Source organism: Salmo trutta, chromosome 12 (genome assembly GCF_901001165.1).
Source record: "Salmo trutta chromosome 12, fSalTru1.1, whole genome shotgun sequence".
NCBI classification, from domain to species: Eukaryota; Metazoa; Chordata; class Actinopteri; order Salmoniformes; family Salmonidae; genus Salmo; species Salmo trutta.
This window is the reverse complement of record NC_042968.1, coordinates 41,797,625-41,820,686: the sequence shown is the minus strand read 5'-3', so window position 1 is coordinate 41,820,686 and position 23,062 is coordinate 41,797,625. Positions and strand designations below refer to the sequence as shown.

Here is a 23,062-nt window from a genome sequence, read left to right as displayed (position 1 = left end):
CTACCCTACAGAACCTAACTCCTGGCTGGTCCACTACACTACAGAACCTAACACCTGGCTGGTCCACTACACTACAGAACCTAACACCTGGCTGGTCCACTACAGTACAGAACCTAATACCTGGCTGGTCCACTACAGAACAGAACCTAACACCTGGCTGGTCCACTACAGTACAGAACCTAACACCTGGCTGGTCCACTACACTACAGAACCTAACACCTGGCTGGTCCACTACAGTACAGAACCTAACACCTGGCTGGTCCACTACACTACAGAACCTAATACCTGGCTGGTCCACTACAGTACAGAACCTAATACCTGGCTGGTCCACTACAGTACAGAACCTAACACCTGGCTGGTCCACTACACTACAGAACCTAACACCTGGCTGGTCCACTACAGAACAGAACCTAATACCTGGCTGGTCCACTACAGAACAGAACCTAATGCCTGACTGGTCCAATACAGAACAGAACCTAATACCTGGCTAGTACACTACAGAACCTAATACCTGGCTTGTCCACTACACTACAGAACCTAACACCTGGCTGGTCCACTACACTACAGAACCTAACACCTGGCTGGTCCACTACACTACAGAACCTAACACCTGGCTGGTCCACTACACTGCAGAACCTAATACCTGTCTGGTCCACTACACTACAGAACCTAATACCTGGCTGGTCCACTACACTACAGAACCTAATACCTGGCTGGTCCACTACACTACAGAACCTAATACCTGGCTGGTCCACTACAGAACAGAACCTAATACCTGGCTGGTCCACTACAGAACAGAACCTAATGCCTGACTGGTCGACTACACTACAGAACCTAATACCTGGCTGGTCCACTACAGAACAGAACCTAATACCTGGCTGGTCCACTACACTACAGAACCTAATACCTGGCTGGTCCACTACATAACCTAATACCTGGCTGGTCCACTACAGAACAGAACCTAATACCTGGCTGGTCCACTACACTACAGAACCTAATACCTGGCTGGTCCACTACATAACCTAATACCTGGCTGGTCCACTACAGAACAGAACCTAATACCTGGCTGGTCCACTACACTACAGAACCTAATACCTGGCTGGTCCACTACATAACCTAATACCTGGCTGGTCCACTACAGAACAGAACCTAATACCTGGCTGGTCCACTACACTACAGAACCTAATACCTGGCTGGTCCACTACAGTACAGAACCTAATACCTGGCTGGTCCACTACAGAACAGAACCTAATACCTGGCTGGTCCAATACAGAACAGAACAGAACCTAATACCTGGCTGGTTCACTACACTACAGAACCTAATACCTGACTGGTCCACTACAGAACAGAACCTAATACCGGGCTGGTCCACTACACTACAGAACCTAATGCCTGGCTGGTCCACTACACTACAGAACCTAATACCTGGCTGGTCCATTACACTACAGAACCTAATACCTGGCTGGTCCACTACACTACAGAACAGAACCTAATACCTGGCTGGTCCACTAAAGAACAGAACCTAATACCTGGCTGGATCACTACAGAACAGAACCTAATACCTGGCTGGTTCACTACACTACAGAACCTAACACCTGGCTGGTCCACTACAGTACAGAACCTAACACCTGGCTTGTCCACTACAGTACAGAACCTAATACCTGGTTGGTCCACTACACTACAGAACCTAACACCTGGCTGGTACACTACACTACAGAACCTAATACCTGGCTGGTCCACTACAGAACAGAACCTAATGCCTGACTGGTCCACTACAGAACAGAACCTAACACCTGGCTGGTCCACTACACTACAGAACCTAATGCCTGGCTGGTCCACTACACTACAGAACCTAACACCTGGCTGGTCCACTACACAACAGAACCTAATGCCTGACTGGTCCACTACAGAACAGAACCTAACGCCTGGCTGGTCCACTACAGTACAGAACTTAACACCTGGCTGGTCCACTACACTACAGAACCTAACACCTGGCTGGTCCACTACACTGCAGAACCTAACACCTGGCTGGTCCACTACACTGCAGAACCTAATACCTGTCTGGTCCACTACACTACAGAACCTAATACCTGGCTGGTCCACTACACTACAGAACCTAACACCTGGCTGGTCCACTACACTACAGAACCTAATACCTGGCTGGTCCACTACACTACAGAACCTAACACCTGGCTGGTCCACTACAGAACAGAACCTAACACCTGGCTGGTCCACTACAGAACAGAACCTAACACCTGGCTGGTCCACTACAGAACAGAACCTAATGCCTGACTGGTCCACTACAGAACAGAACCTAACACCTGGCTGGTCCACTACACTACAGAACCTAATGCCTGGCTGGTCCACTACACTACAGAACCTAACACCTGGCTGGTCCACTACACTACAGAACCTAATGCCTGACTGGTCCACTACAGAACAGAACCTAACACCTGGCTGGTCCACTACACTACAGAACCTAATGCCTGGCTGGTCAACTACACTACAGAACCTAACTCCTGGCTGGTCCACTACACTACAGAACCTAACACCTGGCTGGTCCACTACACTACAGAACCTAACACCTGGCTGGTCCACTACAGTACAGAACCTAATACCTGGCTGGTCCACTACAGAACAGAACCTAACACCTGGCTGGTCCACTACAGTACAGAACCCAACACCTGGCTGGTCCACTACACTACAGAACCTAACACCTGGCTGGTCCACTACAGTACAGAACCTAACACCTGGCTGGTCCACTACACTACAGAAGCTAATACCTGGCTGGTCCACTACAGTACAGAACCTAATACCTGGCTGGTCCACTACAGTACAGAACCTAACACCTGGCTGGTCCACTACACTACAGAACCTAACACCTGGCTGGTCCACTACAGAACAGAACCTAATACCTGGCTGGTCCACTACAGAACAGAACCTAATGCCTGACTGGTCCAATACAGAACAGAACCTAATACCTGGCTAGTACACTACAGAACCTAATACCTGGCTGGTCCACTACACTACAGAACCTAACACCTGGCTGGTCCACTACACTACAGAACCTAACACCTGGCTGGTCCACTACACTACAGAACCTAACACCTGGCTGGTCCACTACACTGCAGAACCTAATACCTGTCTGGTCCACTACACTACAGAACCTAATACCTGGCTGGTCCACTACAGAACAGAACCTAATACCTGGCTGGTCCACTACAGTACAGAACCTAATACCTGGCTGGTCCACTACAGAACAGAACCTAATGCCTGATTGGTCCACTACACTACAGAACCTAATACGTGGCTGGTCCACTACACTACAAAACCTAATACCTGGCTGGTCCACTACACTACAGAACCTAATACCTGGCTGGTCCACTACAGAACAGAACCTAACACCTGGCTGGTCCACTACAGAACAGAACCTAATGCCTGACTGGTCCACTACAGAACAGAACCTAACACCTGGCTGGTCCACTACACTACAGAACCTAATGCCTGGCTGGTCCACTACACTACAGAACCTAACACCTGGCTGGTCCACTACACTACAGAACCTAATGCCTGACTGGTCCACTACAAAACAGAACCTAACACCTGGCTGGTCCACTACAGTACAGAACCTAACACCTGGCTGGTTCACTACAAAACAGAACCTAATACCTGGCTAGTCCACTACAGAACAGAACCTAATACCTGGCTGGTCCACTACAGAACAGAACCTAATACCTGGCTGGTCCACTACAGTACAGAACCTAATGCCTGGCTGGTCCACTACACTACAGAACCTAACACCTGGCTGGTCCACTACACTACAGAACCTAACACCTGGCTGGTCCACTACACTACAGAACCTAACACCTGGCTGGTCCACTACACTACAGAACCTAACACCTGGCTGGTCCACTACAGTACAGAACCCAACACCTGGCTGGTCCACTACAGTACAGAACCTAACACCTGGCTGGTCCACTACACTACAGAAGCTAATACCTGGCTGGTCCACTACAGTACAGAACCTAATACCTGGCTGGTCCACTACAGTACAGAACCTAACACCTGGCTGGTCCACTACACTACAGAACCTAACACCTGGCTGGTCCACTACAGAACAGAACCTAATACCTGGCTGGTCCACTTCAGAACAGAACCTAATGCCTGACTGGTCCACTACAGAACAGAACCTAATACCTGGCTAGTACACTACAGAACCTAATACCTGGCTGGTCCACTACACTAAAGAACCTAACACCTGGCTGGTCCACTACACTACAGAACCTAACACCTGGCTGGTCCACTACACTACAGAACCTAACACCTGGCTGGTCCACTACACTACAGAACCTAATGCCTGGCTGGTCCACTACACTACAGAACCTAACACCTGGCTGGTCCACTACACAACAGAACCTAATGCCTGACTGGTCCACTACAGAACAGAACCTAACGCCTGGCTGGTCCACTACAGTACAGAACTTAACACCTGGCTGGTCCACTACACTACAGAACCTAACACCTGGCTGGTCCACTACACTGCAGAACCTAACACCTGGCTGGTCCACTACACTGCAGAACCTAATACCTGTCTGGTCCACTACACTACAGAACCTAATACCTGGCTGGTCCACTACACTACAGAACCTAACACCTGGCTGGTCCACTACACTACAGAACCTAATACCTGGCTGGTCCACTACACTACAGAACCTAACACCTGGCTGGTCCACTACAGAACAGAACCTAACACCTGGCTGGTCCACTACAGAACAGAACCTAACACCTGGCTGGTCCACTACAGAACAGAACCTAATGCCTGACTGGTCCACTACAGAACAGAACCTAACACCTGGCTGGTCCACTACACTACAGAACCTAATGCCTGGCTGGTCCACTACACTACAGAACCTAACACCTGGCTGGTCCACTACACTACAGAACCTAATGCCTGACTGGTCCACTACAGAACAGAACCTAACACCTGGCTGGTCCACTACACTACAGAACCTAATGCCTGGCTGGTCAACTACACTACAGAACCTAACTCCTGGCTGGTCCACTACACTACAGAACCTAACACCTGGCTGGTCCACTACACTACAGAACCTAACACCTGGCTGGTCCACTACAGTACAGAACCTAATACCTGGCTGGTCCACTACAGAACAGAACCTAACACCTGGCTGGTCCACTACAGTACAGAACCTAACACCTGGCTGGTCCACTACACTACAGAACCTAACACCTGGCTGGTCCACTACAGTACAGAACCTAACACCTGGCTGGTCCACTACACTACAGAAGCTAATACCTGGCTGGTCCACTACAGTACAGAACCTAATACCTGGCTGGTCCACTACAGTACAGAACCTAACACCTGGCTGGTCCACTACACTACAGAACCTAACACCTGGCTGGTCCACTACAGAACAGAACCTAATACCTGGCTGGTCCACTACAGAACAGAACCTAATGCCTGACTGGTCCAATACAGAACAGAACCTAATACCTGGCTAGTACACTACAGAACCTAATACCTGGCTGGTCCACTACACTACAGAACCTAACACCTGGCTGGTCCACTACACTACAGAACCTAACACCTGGCTGGTCCACTACACTACAGAACCTAACACCTGGCTGGTCCACTACACTGCAGAACCTAATACCTGTCTGGTCCACTACACTACAGAACCTAATACCTGGCTGGTCCACTACAGAACAGAACCTAATACCTGGCTGGTCCACTACAGTACAGAACCTAATACCTGGCTGGTCCACTACAGAACAGAACCTAATGCCTGATTGGTCCACTACACTACAGAACCTAATACGTGGCTGGTCCACTACACTACAAAACCTAATACCTGGCTGGTCCACTACACTACAGAACCTAATACCTGGCTGGTCCACTACAGAACAGAACCTAACACCTGGCTGGTCCACTACAGAACAGAACCTAATGCCTGACTGGTCCACTACAGAACAGAACCTAACACCTGGCTGGTCCACTACACTACAGAACCTAATGCCTGGCTGGTCCACTACACTACAGAACCTAACACCTGGCTGGTCCACTACACTACAGAACCTAATGCCTGACTGGTCCACTACAAAACAGAACCTAACACCTGGCTGGTCCACTACAGTACAGAACCTAACACCTGGCTGGTTCACTACAGAACAGAACCTAATACCTGGCTAGTCCACTACAGAACAGAACCTAATACCTGGCTGGTCCACTACAGAACAGAACCTAATACCTGGCTGGTCCACTACAGTACAGAACCTAATGCCTGGCTGGTCCACTACACTACAGAACCTAACACCTGGCTGGTCCACTACACTACAGAACCTAACACCTGGCTGGTCCACTACACTACAGAACCTAACACCTGGCTGGTCCACTACACTACAGAACCTAACACCTGGCTGGTCCACTACAGTACAGAACCCAACACCTGGCTGGTCCACTACAGTACAGAACCTAACACCTGGCTGGTCCACTACACTACAGAAGCTAATACCTGGCTGGTCCACTACAGTACAGAACCTAATACCTGGCTGGTCCACTACAGTACAGAACCTAACACCTGGCTGGTCCACTACACTACAGAACCTAACACCTGGCTGGTCCACTACAGAACAGAACCTAATACCTGGCTGGTCCACTTCAGAACAGAACCTAATGCCTGACTGGTCCACTACAGAACAGAACCTAATACCTGGCTAGTACACTACAGAACCTAATACCTGGCTGGTCCACTACACTACAGAACCTAACACCTGGCTGGTCCACTACACTACAGAACCTAACACCTGGCTGGTCCACTACACTACAGAACCTAACACCTGGCTGGTCCACTACACTACAGAACCTAACACCTTGCTGGTCGACTACACTGCAGAACCTAATACCTGTCTGGTCCACTACACTACAGAACCTAATACCTGGCTGGTCCACTACAGAACAGAACCTAATACCTGGCTGGTCCACTACAGTACAGAACCTAATACCTGGCTGGTCCACTACAGAACAGAACCTAATGCCTGATTGGTCCACTACACTACAGAACCTAATACGTGGCTGGTCCACTACACTACAGAACCTAATACCTGGCTGGTCCACTACACTACAGAACCTAATACCTGGCTGGTCCACTACAGAACAGAACCTAACACCTGGCTGGTCCACTACAGAACAGAACCTAACTCCTGGCTGGTCCACTACACTACAGAACCTAATACCTGGCTGGTCCACTACACTACAGAACCTAACACCTGGCTGGTCCACTACAGTACAGAACCTAATACCTGGCTGGTCCACTACAGTACAGAACCTAATACCTGGCTGGTCCACTACAGAACAGAACCTAACACCTGCCTGGTCCACTACAGAACAGAACCTAATGCCTGGGTGGTCCACTACACTACAGAACCTAACACCTGGCTGGTCCACTACACTACAGAACCTAACACCTGGCTGGTCCACTACAGTACAGAACCTAACACCTGGCTGGTCCACTACACTACAGAACCAAATACCTGGCTGGTCCACTACAGTACAGAACCTAACACCTGGCTAGTCCACTACACTACAGAACCTAACACCTGGCTGGTCCACTACAGTACAGAACCTAATACCTGGCTGGTCCACTACAGAACAGAACCTAATACCTGGCTGGTCCACTACACTAAAGAACCTAACACCTGGCTGGTCCACTACAGAACAGAACCTAATACCTGGCTGGTCCACTACAGAACAGAACCTAATGCCTGACTGGTCCACTACAGAACAGAACCTAATACCTGGCTAGTCCACTACAGAACAGAACCTAATACCTGGCTGGTCCACTACAGAACAGAACCTAATGCCTGACTGGTCCACTACAGAACAGAACCTAACGCCTGGCTGGTCCACTACACTACAGAACCTAATGCCTGGCTGGTCCACTACACTACAGAACCTAACACCTGGCTGGTCCACTACACTACAGAACCTAATGCCTGACTGGTCCACTACAGAACAGAACCTAACACCTGGCTGGTCCACCACACTACAGAACCTAATACCTGGCTGGTCCACTACAGAACAGAACAGAACCTAATACCTGGCTGGTCCACTATAGAAAATAACCTAATACCTGGCTGGTCCACTACAGTACAGAACCTAACACCTGGCTGGTCCACTACAGAACAGAACCTAATACCTGGCTGGTCCACTACACTACAGAACCTAACACCTGGCTGGTCCACTACACTACAGAACCTAATACCTGGCTGGTCCACTACACTACAGAACCTAATACCTGGCTGGTCCACTACACTACAGAACCTAATACCTGGCTGGTCCACTACAGAACAGAACCTAATACCTGGCTGGTCCACTACAGAACAGAACCTAATGCCTGACTGGTCCACTACACTACAGAACCTAATACCTGGCTGGTCCACTACAGAACAGAACCTAATACCTGGCTGGTCCACTACACTACAGAACCTAATACCTGGCTGGTCCACTACAGAACAGAACAGAACCTAATACCTGGCTGGTCCACTACACTACAGAACCTAATACCTGGCTGGTCCACTACATAACCTAATACCTGGCTGGTCCACTACAGAACAGAACATAATACCTGGCTGGTACACTACACTACAGAACCTAATACCTGGCTGGTCCACTACATAACCTAATACCTGGCTGGTCCACTACAGAACAGAACCTAATACCTGGCTGGTCCACTACACTACAGAACCTAATACCTGGCTGGTCCACTACATAACCTAATACCTGGCTGGTCCACTACAGAACAGAACCTAATACCTGGCTGGTCCACTACACTACAGAACCTAATACCTGGCTGGTCCACTACAGTACAGAACCTAATACCTGGCTGGTCCACTACAGAACAGAACCTAATACCTGGCTGGTCCACTACAGAACAGAACCTAATACCTGGCTGGTTCACTACACTACAGAACCTAATACCTGACTGGTCCACTACAGAACAGAACCTAATACCGGGCTGGTCCACTACACTACAGAACCTAATGCCTGGCTGGTCCACTACACTACAGAACCTAATACCTGGCTGGTCCATTACACTACAGAACCTAATACCTGGCTGGTCCACTACACTACAGAACAGAACCTAATACCTGGCTGGTCCACTAAAGAACAGAACCTAATACCTGGCTAGATCACTACAGAACAGAACCTAATACCTGGCTGGTTCACTACACTACAGAACCTAACACCTGGCTGGTCCACTACAGTACAGAACCTAACACCTGGCTTGTCCACTACAGTACAGAACCTAATACCTGGCTGGTCCACTACACTACAGAACCTAACACCTGGCTGGTACACTACACTACAGAACCTAATACCTGGCTGGTCCACTACAGAACAGAACCTAATGCCTGACTGGTCCACTACAGAACAGAACCTAACACCTGGCTGGTCCACTACACTACAGAACCTAATGCCTGGCTGGTCCACTACACTACAGAACCTAACACCTGGCTGGTCCACTACACAACAGAACCTAATGCCTGACTGGTCCACTACACAACAGAACCTAATGCCTGACTGGTCCACTACACTACAGAACCTAACACCTGGCTGGTCCACTACACTACAGAACCTAACACCTGGCTGGTCCACTACACTACAGAACCTAACACCTGGCTGGTCCACTACACTACAGAACCTAACACCTGGCTGGTCCACTACAGTACAGAACCCAACACCTGGCTGGTCCACTACAGTACAGAACCTAACACCTGGCTGGTCCACTACACTACAGAAGCTAATACCTGGCTGGTCCACTACAGTACAGAACCTAATACCTGGCTGGTCCACTACAGTACAGAACCTAACACCTGGCTGGTCCACTACACTACAGAACCTAACACCTGGCTGGTCCACTACAGAACAGAACCTAATACCTGGCTGGTCCACTTCAGAACAGAACCTAATGCCTGACTGGTCCACTACAGAACAGAACCTAATACCTGGCTAGTACACTACAGAACCTAATACCTGGCTGGTCCACTACACTAAAGAACCTAACACCTGGCTGGTCCACTACACTACAGAACCTAACACCTGGCTGGTCCACTACACTACAGAACCTAACACCTGGCTGGTCCACTACACTACAGAACCTAACACCTTGCTGGTCGACTACACTGCAGAACCTAATACCTGTCTGGTCCACTACACTACAGAACCTAATACCTGGCTGGTCCACTACAGAACAGAACCTAATACCTGGCTGGTCCACTACAGTACAGAACCTAATACCTGGCTGGTCCACTACAGAACAGAACCTAATGCCTGATTGGTCCACTACACTACAGAACCTAATACGTGGCTGGTCCACTACACTACAGAACCTAATACCTGGCTGGTCCACTACACTACAGAACCTAATACCTGGCTGGTCCACTACAGAACAGAACCTAACACCTGGCTGGTCCACTACAGAACAGAACCTAACTCCTGGCTGGTCCACTACACTACAGAACCTAATACCTGGCTGGTCCACTACACTACAGAACCTAACACCTGGCTGGTCCACTACAGAACAGAACCTAATACCTGGCTGGTCCACTACAGAACAGAACCTAATGCCTGACTGGTCCACTACAGAACAGAACCTAATGCCTGACTGGTCCACTACAGAACAGAACCTAATACCTGGCTAGTCCACTACAGAACAGAACCTAATACCTGGCTGGTCCACTACAGAACAGAACCTAATACCTGGCTGGTCCACTACAGAACAGAACCTAATGCCTGACTGGTCCACTACAGAACAGAACCTAACGCCTGGCTGGTCCACTACACTACAGAACCTAATGCCTGGCTGGTCCACTACACTACAGAACCTAACACCTGGCTGGTCCACTACACTACAGAACCTAATGCCTGACTGGTCCACTACAGAACAGAACCTAACACCTGGCTGGTCCACCACACTACAGAACCTAATACCTGGCTGGTCCACTACAGAACAGAACAGAACCTAATACCTGGCTGGTCCACTATAGAAAATAACCTAATACCTGGCTGGTCCACTACAGTACAGAACCTAACACCTGGCTGGTCCACTACAGAACAGAACCTAATACCTGGCTGGTCCACTACACTACAGAACCTAACACCTGGCTGGTCCACTACACTACAGAACCTAATACCTGGCTGGTCCACTACACTACAGAACCTAATACCTGGCTGGTCCACTACACTACAGAACCTAATACCTGGCTGGTCCACTACAGAACAGAACCTAATACCTGGCTGGTCCACTACAGAACAGAACCTAATGCCTGACTGGTCCACTACACTACAGAACCTAATACCTGGCTGGTCCACTACAGAACAGAACCTAATACCTGGCTGGTCCACTACACTACAGAACCTAATACCTGGCTGGTCCACTACAGAACAGAACAGAACCTAATACCTGGCTGGTCCACTACACTACAGAACCTAATACCTGGCTGGTCCACTACATAACCTAATACCTGGCTGGTCCACTACAGAACAGAACATAATACCTGGCTGGTCCACTACACTACAGAACCTAATACCTGGCTGGTCCACTACATAACCTAATACCTGGCTGGTCCACTACAGAACAGAACCTAATACCTGGCTGGTCCACTACACTACAGAACCTAATACCTGGCTGGTCCACTACATAACCTAATACCTGGCTGGTCCACTACAGAACAGAACCTAATACCTGGCTGGTCCACTACACTACAGAACCTAATACCTGGCTGGTCCACTACAGTACAGAACCTAATACCTGGCTGGTCCACTACAGAACAGAACCTAATACCTGGCTGGTCCACTACAGAACAGAACAGAACCTAATACCTGGCTGGTTCACTACACTACAGAACCTAATACCTGACTGGTCCACTACAGAACAGAACCTAATACCGGGCTGGTCCACTACACTACAGAACCTAATGCCTGGCTGGTCCACTACACTACAGAACCTAATACCTGGCTGGTCCATTACACTACAGAACCTAATACCTGGCTGGTCCACTACACTACAGAACAGAACCTAATACCTGGCTGGTCCACTAAAGAACAGAACCTAATACCTGGCTAGATCACTACAGAACAGAACCTAATACCTGGCTGGTTCACTACACTACAGAACCTAACACCTGGCTGGTCCACTACAGTACAGAACCTAACACCTGGCTTGTCCACTACAGTACAGAACCTAATACCTGGCTGGTCCACTACACTACAGAACCTAACACCTGGCTGGTACACTACACTACAGAACCTAATACCTGGCTGGTCCACTACAGAACAGAACCTAATGCCTGACTGGTCCACTACAGAACAGAACCTAACACCTGGCTGGTCCACTACACTACAGAACCTAATGCCTGGCTGGTCCACTACACTACAGAACCTAACACCTGGCTGGTCCACTACACAACAGAACCTAATGCCTGACTGGTCCACTACACAACAGAACCTAATGCCTGACTGGTCCACTACACAACAGAACCTAACGCCTGGCTGGTCCACTACAGTACAGAACTTAACACCTGGCTGGTCCACTACACTACAAAACCTAACACCTGGCTGGTCCACTACACTGCAGAACCTAATACCTGTCTGGTCCACTACACTACAGAACCTAATACCTGGCTGGTCCACTACACTACAGAACCTAACACCTGGCTGGTCCACTACACTACAGGACCTAACACCTGGCTGGTCCACTACACTACAGAACCTAACACCTGGCTGGTCCACTACACTACAGAACCTAATAGCTGGCTGGTCCACTACAGAACAGAACCTAATACCTGGCTGGTCCACTACAGAACAGAACCTAACACCTGGCTGGTCCACTACAGAACAGAACCTAACACCTGGCTGGTCCACTACAGAACAGAACCTAACACCTGGCTGGTCCACTACAGAACAGAACCTAACACCTGGCTGGTCCACTACAGAACAGAACCTAATGCCTGACTGGTCCACTACAGAACAGAACCTAACACCTGGCTGGTCCACTACACTACAGAACCTAATGCCTGGCTGGTCCACTACACTACAGAACCTAACACCTGGCTGGTCCACTACACTACAGAACCTAATGCCTGGCTGGTCCACTACACTACAGAACCTAACTCCTGGCTGGTCCACTACACTACAGAACCTAACACCTGGCTGGTCCACTACACTACAGAACCTAACACCTGGCTGGTCCACTACAGTACAGAACCTAATACCTGGCTGGTCCACTACAGAACAGAACCTAATGCCTGACTGGTCCACTACAGTACAGAACCTAATACCTGGCTGGTCCACTACAGTACAGAACCTAACACCTGGCTGGTCCACTACAGTACAGAACCTAATACCTGGCTGGTCCACTACAGAACAGAACCTAATGCCTGACTGGTCCACTACAGTACAGAACCTAATACCTGGCTGGTCCACTACAGTACAGAACCTAACACCTGGCTGGTCCACTACAGTACAGAACCTAATACCTGGCTGGTCCACTACAGAACAGAACCTAATGCCTGACTGGTCCACTACAGTACAGAACCTAATACCTGGCTGGTCCACTACAGTACAGAACCTAATACCTGGCTGGTCCACTACAGTACAGAACCTAATACCTGGCTGGTCCACTACACTACAGAACCTAATACCTGGCTGGTCCACTACAGAACAGAACAGAACCTAATACCTGGCTGGTCCACTACAGAACAGAACCTAATACCTGGCTGGTCCACTACAGAACAGAACCTAATGCCTGGCTGGTCCACTACAGAACAGAACCTAATACCTGACTGGTCCACTACAGAACAGAACCTAATACCTGGGTGGTCCACTACAGAACAGAACCTAATACCTGGCTGGTCCACTACAGAGCAGAACCTACCATGCTGAGGCTCCTTATACACAACACTTTCCAGATTAAACAGCAGCTCTCCCGTCTGAGAGTCTACGTGTCCCGTGAGGTGAGCAGCACAAGGTAAACAGTAGAGAGAGAGAGAGCAGTGGTCAGATTAAATACACCATCAGCAGGACAAGGTAAACAGTAGAGAGAGAGAGCAGTGGTCAGATTAAATACACCATCAGCAGGACAAGGTAAACAGTAGAGAGAGAGAGAGCAGTGGTCAGATTAAATACACCATCAGCAGGACAAGGTAAACAGTAGAGAGAGAGAGAGAGCAGTGGTCAGATTAAATACACCATCAGCAGGACAAGGTAAACAGTAGAGAGAGAGAGCAGTGGTCAGATTAAATCAGCAGGACACGGTAAACAGTAGAGAGAGAGCAGTAGTTTAACTCCCGTCTCCTCACCTCTGTGATGTCAGTCAGTCCACTAGTTTAACTCCCGTCTCCTCACCTCTGTGATGTCATTCCACTAGTTTAACTCCCGTCTCCTCACCTCTGTGATGTCAGTCCACTAGTTTAACTCCCGTCTCCTCACCTCTGTGATGTCAGTCCACTAGTTTAACTCCCGTCTCCTCACCTCTGTGATGTCAGTCCACTAGTTTAACCCGTCTTCTCACCTCTGTGATGTCAGTCCACTAGTTTAACCCCTGTCTCCTCACCTCTGCGAGCAGCCATCAGTAGCGCCTCTTCAATGCGCTGCAGCTCCTTCTGCTTGGCCTCCTGCTGGTAACGCTCCTCCTTCGCAGCGTCATACTTTATCGCTTTGAAACAACACACCATGGACATAGTTAATAAACACAACGGGTGTTGGAATTCCAATATTCAGGGCTTCAGGTGATGTTTTGGTACTTAAATCACATAGAACAAGACAACATGACTACATAGTGGATAGACATAGAACTGTTGATAGAAACATACATACAGTACAGTTTAACTGGTGTTAGTGTTTCAACATTCAGAGCTTTAGTTGCCGGTTGGACTGTGTGGATTAAACCATGGATAGACTATAGGCTTACTTCCACTGTATGAACCAAGTTTAAGTTTAGTCCTAGATTTAAAAAGAGGGGTGTTTTTTTTTGTCCAGGAAACGGTTGATCTTGGTCTGGGAAACCGTCCAAAACAGGTCCTACACAAACCTATAGTACCAGTCAAAAGTTTGGACACACCTACTCATTCCAGGGTTTTTCTTTATTCTGACTATTTTCTACATTGTAGAATAATAGTGAAGACATCAAAACTATGACATAACACATATGGAATCATGTAGTAACCCCCCCAAAAAAAGTGTTAAACAAATCAAAATATATTTTATGTTTGAGATTCTTCAAAGTAGCCACCCTTTGCCTTGATGACAGCTTTGCACACTCTTGGCATTCTCTCAACCAGCTTCATGAGGTGGTCACCTGGAATGCATTTCAATTAACAAGTGTGCCTTGTTATAAGTAAATTTGTGGAATTGATTTCCTTTTTAATGCATTTGAGCCAATCAGTTGTGTTGTGACAAGGTATGAGTGTTAAACAGAAGATGGTCTTTTACCAAATAAGACTAAGTCCATATTATGACAAAAACAGCTCGAATAAGCAAAGAGAAATGACAGTCCATCATTACTTTAAGACATGAAGGTCAGTCAATGCAGAAAATGTCAAGAACTTTGAAAGTTTCTTCAAGTGCAGTCGCAAAACCCATCATGCGCTATGATGAAACTGGCTCTCATGAGAACTGACACAGGAAAGGAAGACCCAGAGTTACCCCTGTTGTTTAGAGGTTAACTGCACCTCAGATTGCAGCCCAAATAAATGCTTCACAGAGTTCAAGTAACAGACACATCTCAACATCAACTGTTCAGAAGTATTGCATGAAATCAGACCTTCATGGTCAAATTGCTGTCTAGAAACCACTACTAAAGAACACCAATAATAAGAGGAGACTTGCTTCGGCCAAGAAACACAAGCAATGGACATTAGACCAGTGGAAATCTGTCCTTTGGTCTGATGAGATTTTTGGTTCCAACCGCCGTGTCTTTGTGAGACGCAGAGTAGGTGAACGGATGATCTCCGCATGTGTGGTTCCCAGCGTGAAGCATGGAGGAGGAGGTGTGATGGTGTGGGGGTGCTTTGCTGGGGACACGGTTTGTGATTTATTTAGAATTCTAGGCACACTTAACCAGCATGGCTACAACAGCATTCTGCAGTGATACACCATCCCATCTGATTTGCGCTTAGTGGGACTATCATTTGTTTTTCAATGACCCAAAACACACCTCGAGGCTGTGTAAAGGGCTATTTGACCAAGAAGGAGAGTGATGGAGTACTGCATCAGATAACCTGGCCTCCACAATCACCTGACCTTAACCCAACAAGTGCTCAGCATATGTGGTAACTTTTGGAAAAGCAAGACTGTTGGAAAAGCATTCCAGGTGACTACCTCGCGAAGCTGGTTGAGAGAATGCCAAGAAAAAGGGTGGCTACTTTGAAGAATCTAAAATCTAAAATATATTTTGATTTGTTTCACACTTTTTTGGTTACAACATGATTCCGTATGTGTTATTTCATAGTTTTGATGTCTTCACTATTATTCTACAATGTAGAAAATAATGAAAATAAAGAAAAACCCTTGAATGTATAGGTGTGTCCAAACTTTTGACTGGTACTGCACGCACACACAAGACCAGATACCCAATTAGAAAACAGCCATACCAAATGTAGAGGTGGACTGGTGTGTGTGTGTCACAGTGCTCTCTACCAGAGCAGCAGTACATTACTGTGTTTGTTCTTGCCATTAATTGTTTCTGCTTCTGTGGATGTGGCTGGTGCAAACATCACCTGTTAAAAGGGATACTTCAGGATGTTGTCAATGAGTTCCTTTATTTACTTTCCACAGAGTCAAGATTAACTCATAGATACCATTTTATTTGTTTCTACGTGTGGTTTGAATGAAGTTGCTAACTAGTGCTAGCGCAATTGCTAACTTCCTGTTATTGTGCTAACACTAGTTAGCGTTGGCTCGCAAAACTACCTTTAACATCCTTCATACTGGAGATGCTATCCACAAGTTCATCTGACTCCAGAGAAGTAGATAAAAGGGCCTCATCGACAACATCCCAACATATCCCTTTAATATGAAGATAATGTATTTGGCCAGGACAGTTTTTCTGCATCTGTGGATGTGGCTGGTATAAAATCAACACAGGTTAGTTAATATGAGGATATATGCCCAGGACAGTATTATATCTAAGTAGCCTAGTCTAACAGTACTGCCCCACCAAACAAAAATGGCAGTAACTGCTCATTGGAGTGTAACTGAAAAAAATGTCTTGAAAAAGTTTTTTTTCCATTGTGCAGACAAATGAGTTGTAGGCAGATCACTGTTGTCTTACTCTGAGGTAATGTTTTATTCATATTGACCCTGACCTTTGACCCTAGACAGCAGTTACTGCCTTCTTGCTTGGTACACCCAATGGAATACGTTTCCATGACGATTTCAAAAAAAAATGTTTTAAACAAACTTGTGTTCATAAATGCATTCGTATGTAGCTGTCAGTTTCATATAGTTTGATACTTGTATCAGCAAAGAAGAAATAAAAAATACAAAAAAAAAGGGTACATCATAAACACTGCAGCCCAAAGCTTGGTGACACCAAGGTAAAAGGCAGTAACTGACATGAGTGATAGTAGTTACTGTTAGTAGTTACTGCTTTCCTCCTTGGTTTCACTGGAACTTTTTGTAGTTACTGCAGACATGACCTCCCATTTTCTCCAGAACAGAACACAGGGAATTTGTCCACATGATAAAGAAGACATCTAATATATTTAAAAATATATATATATAAATATGTCAATAACTTATTTTTGACCAAAATGTGAAGTTACTGCTCTTTTGCTTGGTAGGAGAGAGTAGATGAGACCCATTGTGTAATCAATCCACTGGTCTATTCACTATGACATCATCCTCCCAGTTCTGAGGAGGCTCATATGTTCTGATCTAAATGAGGCTGTCAACTGAGTCACAAATTCACAGGTAACAGATTTCAATCCAGTAGCCATTTGTTGCTTTTTTGTTCTCTTCAGGTTTTTACTCTCAAAGTCACACTTTATTTTATAGAAAAATAGTGATGTTCTAAGTCCATAACAACGCTTAAACCACATCAGGAAACCACTTTTGACTTCTGGGAAAATCATTAAAAAAAAAAAAAATGTTATTCAAGTGTGCAGGCACCTAATACTGTTGTTTGGTTAGTGGTGTTTCCTGTAGCGCACATGAGATGGAGTATGCAAAACAAAATGGCTACCGGATTGATGCAAATAATCATGATATCATTCTGCCAGGTAGGCAGAGGATTCTTTGTATCTAGTTAACCTTTAACTGAGAAGGTTTTTGGGAAATCCTTTTCATCAACCAGAAGACGGTTAGGCCCATTATTAGCGTCGCTATATTTTTCCTTTTCCTTAATTGTTTGAAACTTGGACAAAATCCCACAATAGAAACTTGAAGCCAGGCCTCCCGAGTGGCGCAGCGGTCTAAGGCACAGCATCGCAGTGCTAGCTGTGCCACTAGAGATTCTGGGTTCGAGTCCAGGCTCTGTCGCAGCCGGCCGCGACCGGGAGTCCCATTGGGGCGGCGCACAATTGGCCCAGCGTCGTCCGGGTTAGGGGAGGGTTTGGCCGGCAGGGATGCCCTTGTCCCTTGGCCAAGTTTCGCACTAGCGACTCCTGTGGCGGGCCGGGCGCCATGCACGCTGACATGGTCGCCAAGTGTACGGTGTTTCCTCCGACACATTGGTGCGGCTGGCTTCCAGGTTAAGTGTGCATTGTTTCAAGAAGCAGTGCGGCTTGGTTGGGTTGGGTTTCGGAGGACACACGGCTCTCGACCTTCGCCTCTCCCGAGTCCGTACGGGAGTTGCAGCGATGAGACAAGACTGTAACTACCAATTGGAAACCACGAAATTGGGGAGAGGAAAAAGAAACGCGAAGCCAGTTATTTTATAAAGACTTCCTCATTATGCGTTCTCCTGTTCTAATGGTTTTCATATGAACTTTCTTTCATTGTCTAGCAGCTAAAGGCATTATCCCAGTCATATTAGCAACCCATGATAGTTGTTGATAATCCCAGTCATATTAGCAACCCATGATAGTTGTTGATAATCCCAGTCATATTAGCAACCCATGATAGTTGTTGATAATCCCAGTCATATTAGCATCCCATGATAGTTGTTGATAATCCCAGTCATATTATCATCCCATGATAGTTGTTGATAATCCCAGTCATATTAGCAACCCATGATAGTTGTTGATAATCCCAGTCATATTAGCATCCCATGATAGTTGTTGATAATCCCAGTCATATTAGCATCCCATGATAGTTGTTGATAATCCCAGTCATATTAGCAACCCATGATAGTTGTTGATAATCCCAGTCATATTAGCAACCCATGATAGTTGTTGATAATCCCAGTCTTATTAGCAACCCATGATAGTTGTTGATAATCCCAGTCATATTAGCATCCCATGATAGTTGTTGATAATCCCAGTCATATTAGCAACCCATGATAGTTGTTGATAATCCCAGTCATATTAGCAACCCATGATAGTTGTTGATAATCCCAGTCATATTAGCAACCCATGATAGTTGTTGATAATCCCAGTCATATTAGCAACCCATGATAGTTGTTGATAATCCCAGTCATATTAGCAACCCATGATAGTTGTTGATAATCCCAGTCATATTAGCAACCCATGATAGTTGTTGATAATCCCAGTCATATTAGCATCCCATGATAGTTGTTGATAATCCCAGTCATATTAGCAACCCATGATAGTTGTTGATAATCCCAGTCATATTAGCAACCCATGATAGTTGTTGATAATCCCAGTCATATTAGCAACCCATGATAGTTGTTGATAATCCCAGTCATATTAGCAACCCATGATAGTTGTTGATAATCCCAGTCATACACATAAGCATCATGTTTCTTGACTCATATCTTTTTTGCAAAAAAACGTACCAGATTGATGCTTTTCAATGATATAATGTTGGTATAATGTTAGGTCAGATATGAAAGAGGTCCTTTTGAGTTAGCCACAGAGACAAAGACAGTCCTGAAGGCAGGCAGTCTCCTTCACAGAGCACTGCTGGGACAGAGATCACTCAAAATGGTCCTGCCATCCCTTACATACAGCAAATAAAACAACAACATGTAGCCTAATCTATAATCTAACATTACATACTGTAGCATATCTATGGCACTAAGAGTATAGTGTAGGCTATACACAGTGTTAAATAACATATGAAAAGAGATCCAAGCTTTTTATTGCTATATGCAGAAATCCTCTATTTTCTTTGGAATATGGTACACTTCTAAGTGCTGCTATGACAGAACTTTCAAGTCCAATAAAATACTGATTCAAACTATTGAAACCCATCATCCCTGCAGGCAGGTGTTCCCTTAGGGCCCAGAGTCTGATTATCTTTCAGTCTCATTCTATTTCTCCTGGTGTAGTCACCCATACACTTCAGCCAGTGACAGTTCAGTAGTTCATTTAAAATGTGCTTACTGTCTAAAATGGCAGTCTAGACACTCGAGGATAGACTCATGTCTGATGGGTAGACTACTGCCTGAAGGGTAGCAGCCAGCCTGCTGCCTGAAGGGTAGCAGCCAGCCTGCTGCCTGAAGGGTAGCAGCCAGCCTGCTGCCTGAAGGGTAGCAGCCTGCTGCCTGAAGGGGGCAGCCTGCTGCCTGAAGGGGGGCAGCCTACTGTCTGAAGGGGGCAGCCTACTGTCTGAAGGGGGCAGCCTGCTGTCTGAAGGGGGGCAGCCTGCTGTCTGAAGGGGGGCAGCCTGCTGTCTGAAGGGGGCAGCCTACTGCCTGAAGGGGGCAGCCTGCTGTCTGAAGGGGGCAGCCTACTGCCTGAAGGGGGCAGCCTACTGTCTGAAGGGGGCAGCCTACTGTCTGAAGGGGGCAGCCTACTGTCTGAAGGGGGCAGCCTGCTGTCTGAAGGGGGGCAGCCTGCTGTCTGAAGGGGGGCAGCCTGCTGTCTGAAGGGGGCAGCCTACTGCCTGAAGGGGGCAGCCTGCTGTCTGAAGGGGGCAGCCTACTGCCTGAAGGGGGCAGCCTACTGTCTGAAGGGGGCAGCCTACTGCCTGAAGGGGGCAGCCTACTGCCTGAAGGGGGCAGCCTACTGTCTGAAGGGGGCAGCCTACTGTCTGAAGGGGGCAGCCTGCTGTCTGAAGGGGGCAGCCTACTGTCTGAAGGGGGCAGCCTACTGTCTGAAGGGGGCAGCCTACTGGTATGGAAGGAAAGTGGTCAAAATGAGCATATGTAATGTCGCAATTGAATGTGAAATGACACTGGAACTTCCATTCCATTCAACAAATGACATCTGAAAAACCTTCCTGATTAACTGAAAGGTCCGGATTATTATTTTTCATGACTCAAAACAAGACACACGGGAAAAAAACATGAGACATTTTTAAAACTTGCAGAAAGAAGACTTGTGTTTCAGACAGAAGTATAGACCCCATAACCATCCAAGGATGTAAACACTATCTGTCTGTTAGTAGATTGGAGCTGGTGTTTAATGGAAGTATAGACCCCATAACCATCCAAGGATGTAAACACTATCTGTCTGTTAGTAGATTGGAGCTGGTGTTTAATGGAAGTATAGACCCCATAACCATCCAAGGATGTAAACACTATCTGTCTGTTAGTAGATTGGAGCTGGTGTTTAATGGAAGTATAGACCCCATAACCATCCAAGGACGTAAACACTATCTGTCTGTTAGTAGATTGGAGCTGGTGTTTAATGGAAGTCTACAAATCAGAGGGCCAGATAAAGACTTAAACGGATATACAGGTACCGTATAACTGTCATAGCGTCAGTATCTGACTCAGCTATTCATTTGATTTGTAGACAAAACCTTGACATCAAAAAAAAGTCCCCAGAAAAACAGTCTGGAGAAGCTCAGAAGACTCCAGAATAAAACCACAATACAAACCATTCTAATACCACAGTAGCAGTGTTAAATCATGAAGCTGAAATGACTAGCAGTATAGTCTGGTTCTGGGTAGAAACCGGTCGTGCAGGCTTTTATTCTAGCCCCATCACTAGGACACCTTATTTAAATAAATCAAATGAAGGTATTTCAGTCCGGGCCATGACTCGCTGATTCAGTTGTGTTACCGCAGGGCTGGAACAAAAGCCTGCACACCCAGAAGCTCTCGAGGACAGGAGTTGGAGAACCCAGTGTTCTCACAGGAGAAAGAGTACATTCACAGACTAGAGAGAGAGAGAGACTTGATTGGTCTCAGTCCACCACCCTGAACCCAGACTGGAGGATCCTCTTACCATTGTATGGACATGTACGTAACTGAGACGCAGCTGAAACACAGATAGCGCCATTGAAATACAGCTTCCTAAGGAGCTTTGATGGCCGGAGGCCACTGTAACTCATTATAGTACAGGACAGTATTACAGTGGCATAACAGTCTACAGGACAATATTACAGTGTCATAACAGTCGTCATGATATTATTACAGCATCATAAGTCTACAGGACAGTATTACAGTGCTACAAGTCTTATAATCAAGTGTCACAAATCTCAAAGAGTGTTGTTATGAATCAATTCAGATGTAGGGCAACACTAAATCATTTGGAATCATCTGGAATCATTTGGAATCATTAGGAATCATTAGGAATCATTTAGAGCCATAGAACACACAGAGGGTATAAAATGATCCTTACTTGCTCCAGGAACCACCAGCAGATACAGACCATCTAACGTTGCGACTACAGCGTCATTGTACAAGTTCTTCCAAGGGATCTTCAACGTCAGTTTTCCTGAAAAACAACAAGATCCTCAAGTCAAGAGGACGCAATAACATCCGAGTTATTTAACCTAGCGTGTTCCATCTGAGTTATTTAACCTAGTGTGTTCCATCTGAGTTATTTAACCTAGTGTGTTCCATCTGAGTTATTTAAAACCTGTTGGGGCTAGGGGGCAGTATTTGCACGGTCGGATAAAAAACGTACCCGATTTAATCTGGTTACTACTCCTGCCCAGTAACTAGAATATGCATATAATTAGTAGATTGGG

At 46.7% G+C, this 23,062-nt stretch overlaps 1 protein-coding gene across 2 annotated transcripts in view; it reads right to left on the bottom strand.

Moving 5' to 3' along the window:
* LOC115203560 (vacuolar protein sorting-associated protein 13C) overlaps positions 1-23,062 on the bottom strand; it is a 248,732-nt gene that overhangs the window by 202,269 nt on the left and 23,401 nt on the right. Inside the window, exons 4-6 of one of the 2 annotated variants that reach the window (XM_029768341.1) lie at positions 22,711-22,806; positions 22,315-22,347; positions 14,631-14,732 (exon numbers count right to left, since the gene is read on the bottom strand). In XM_029768341.1, the coding sequence (XP_029624201.1) occupies positions 14,631-14,732; positions 22,315-22,347; positions 22,711-22,806 (231 nt within the window). The remainder of the gene's footprint in view (positions 1-14,630; positions 14,733-22,314; positions 22,348-22,710; positions 22,807-23,062) is intronic. The other variant, XM_029768340.1, reaches the window with a different exon arrangement.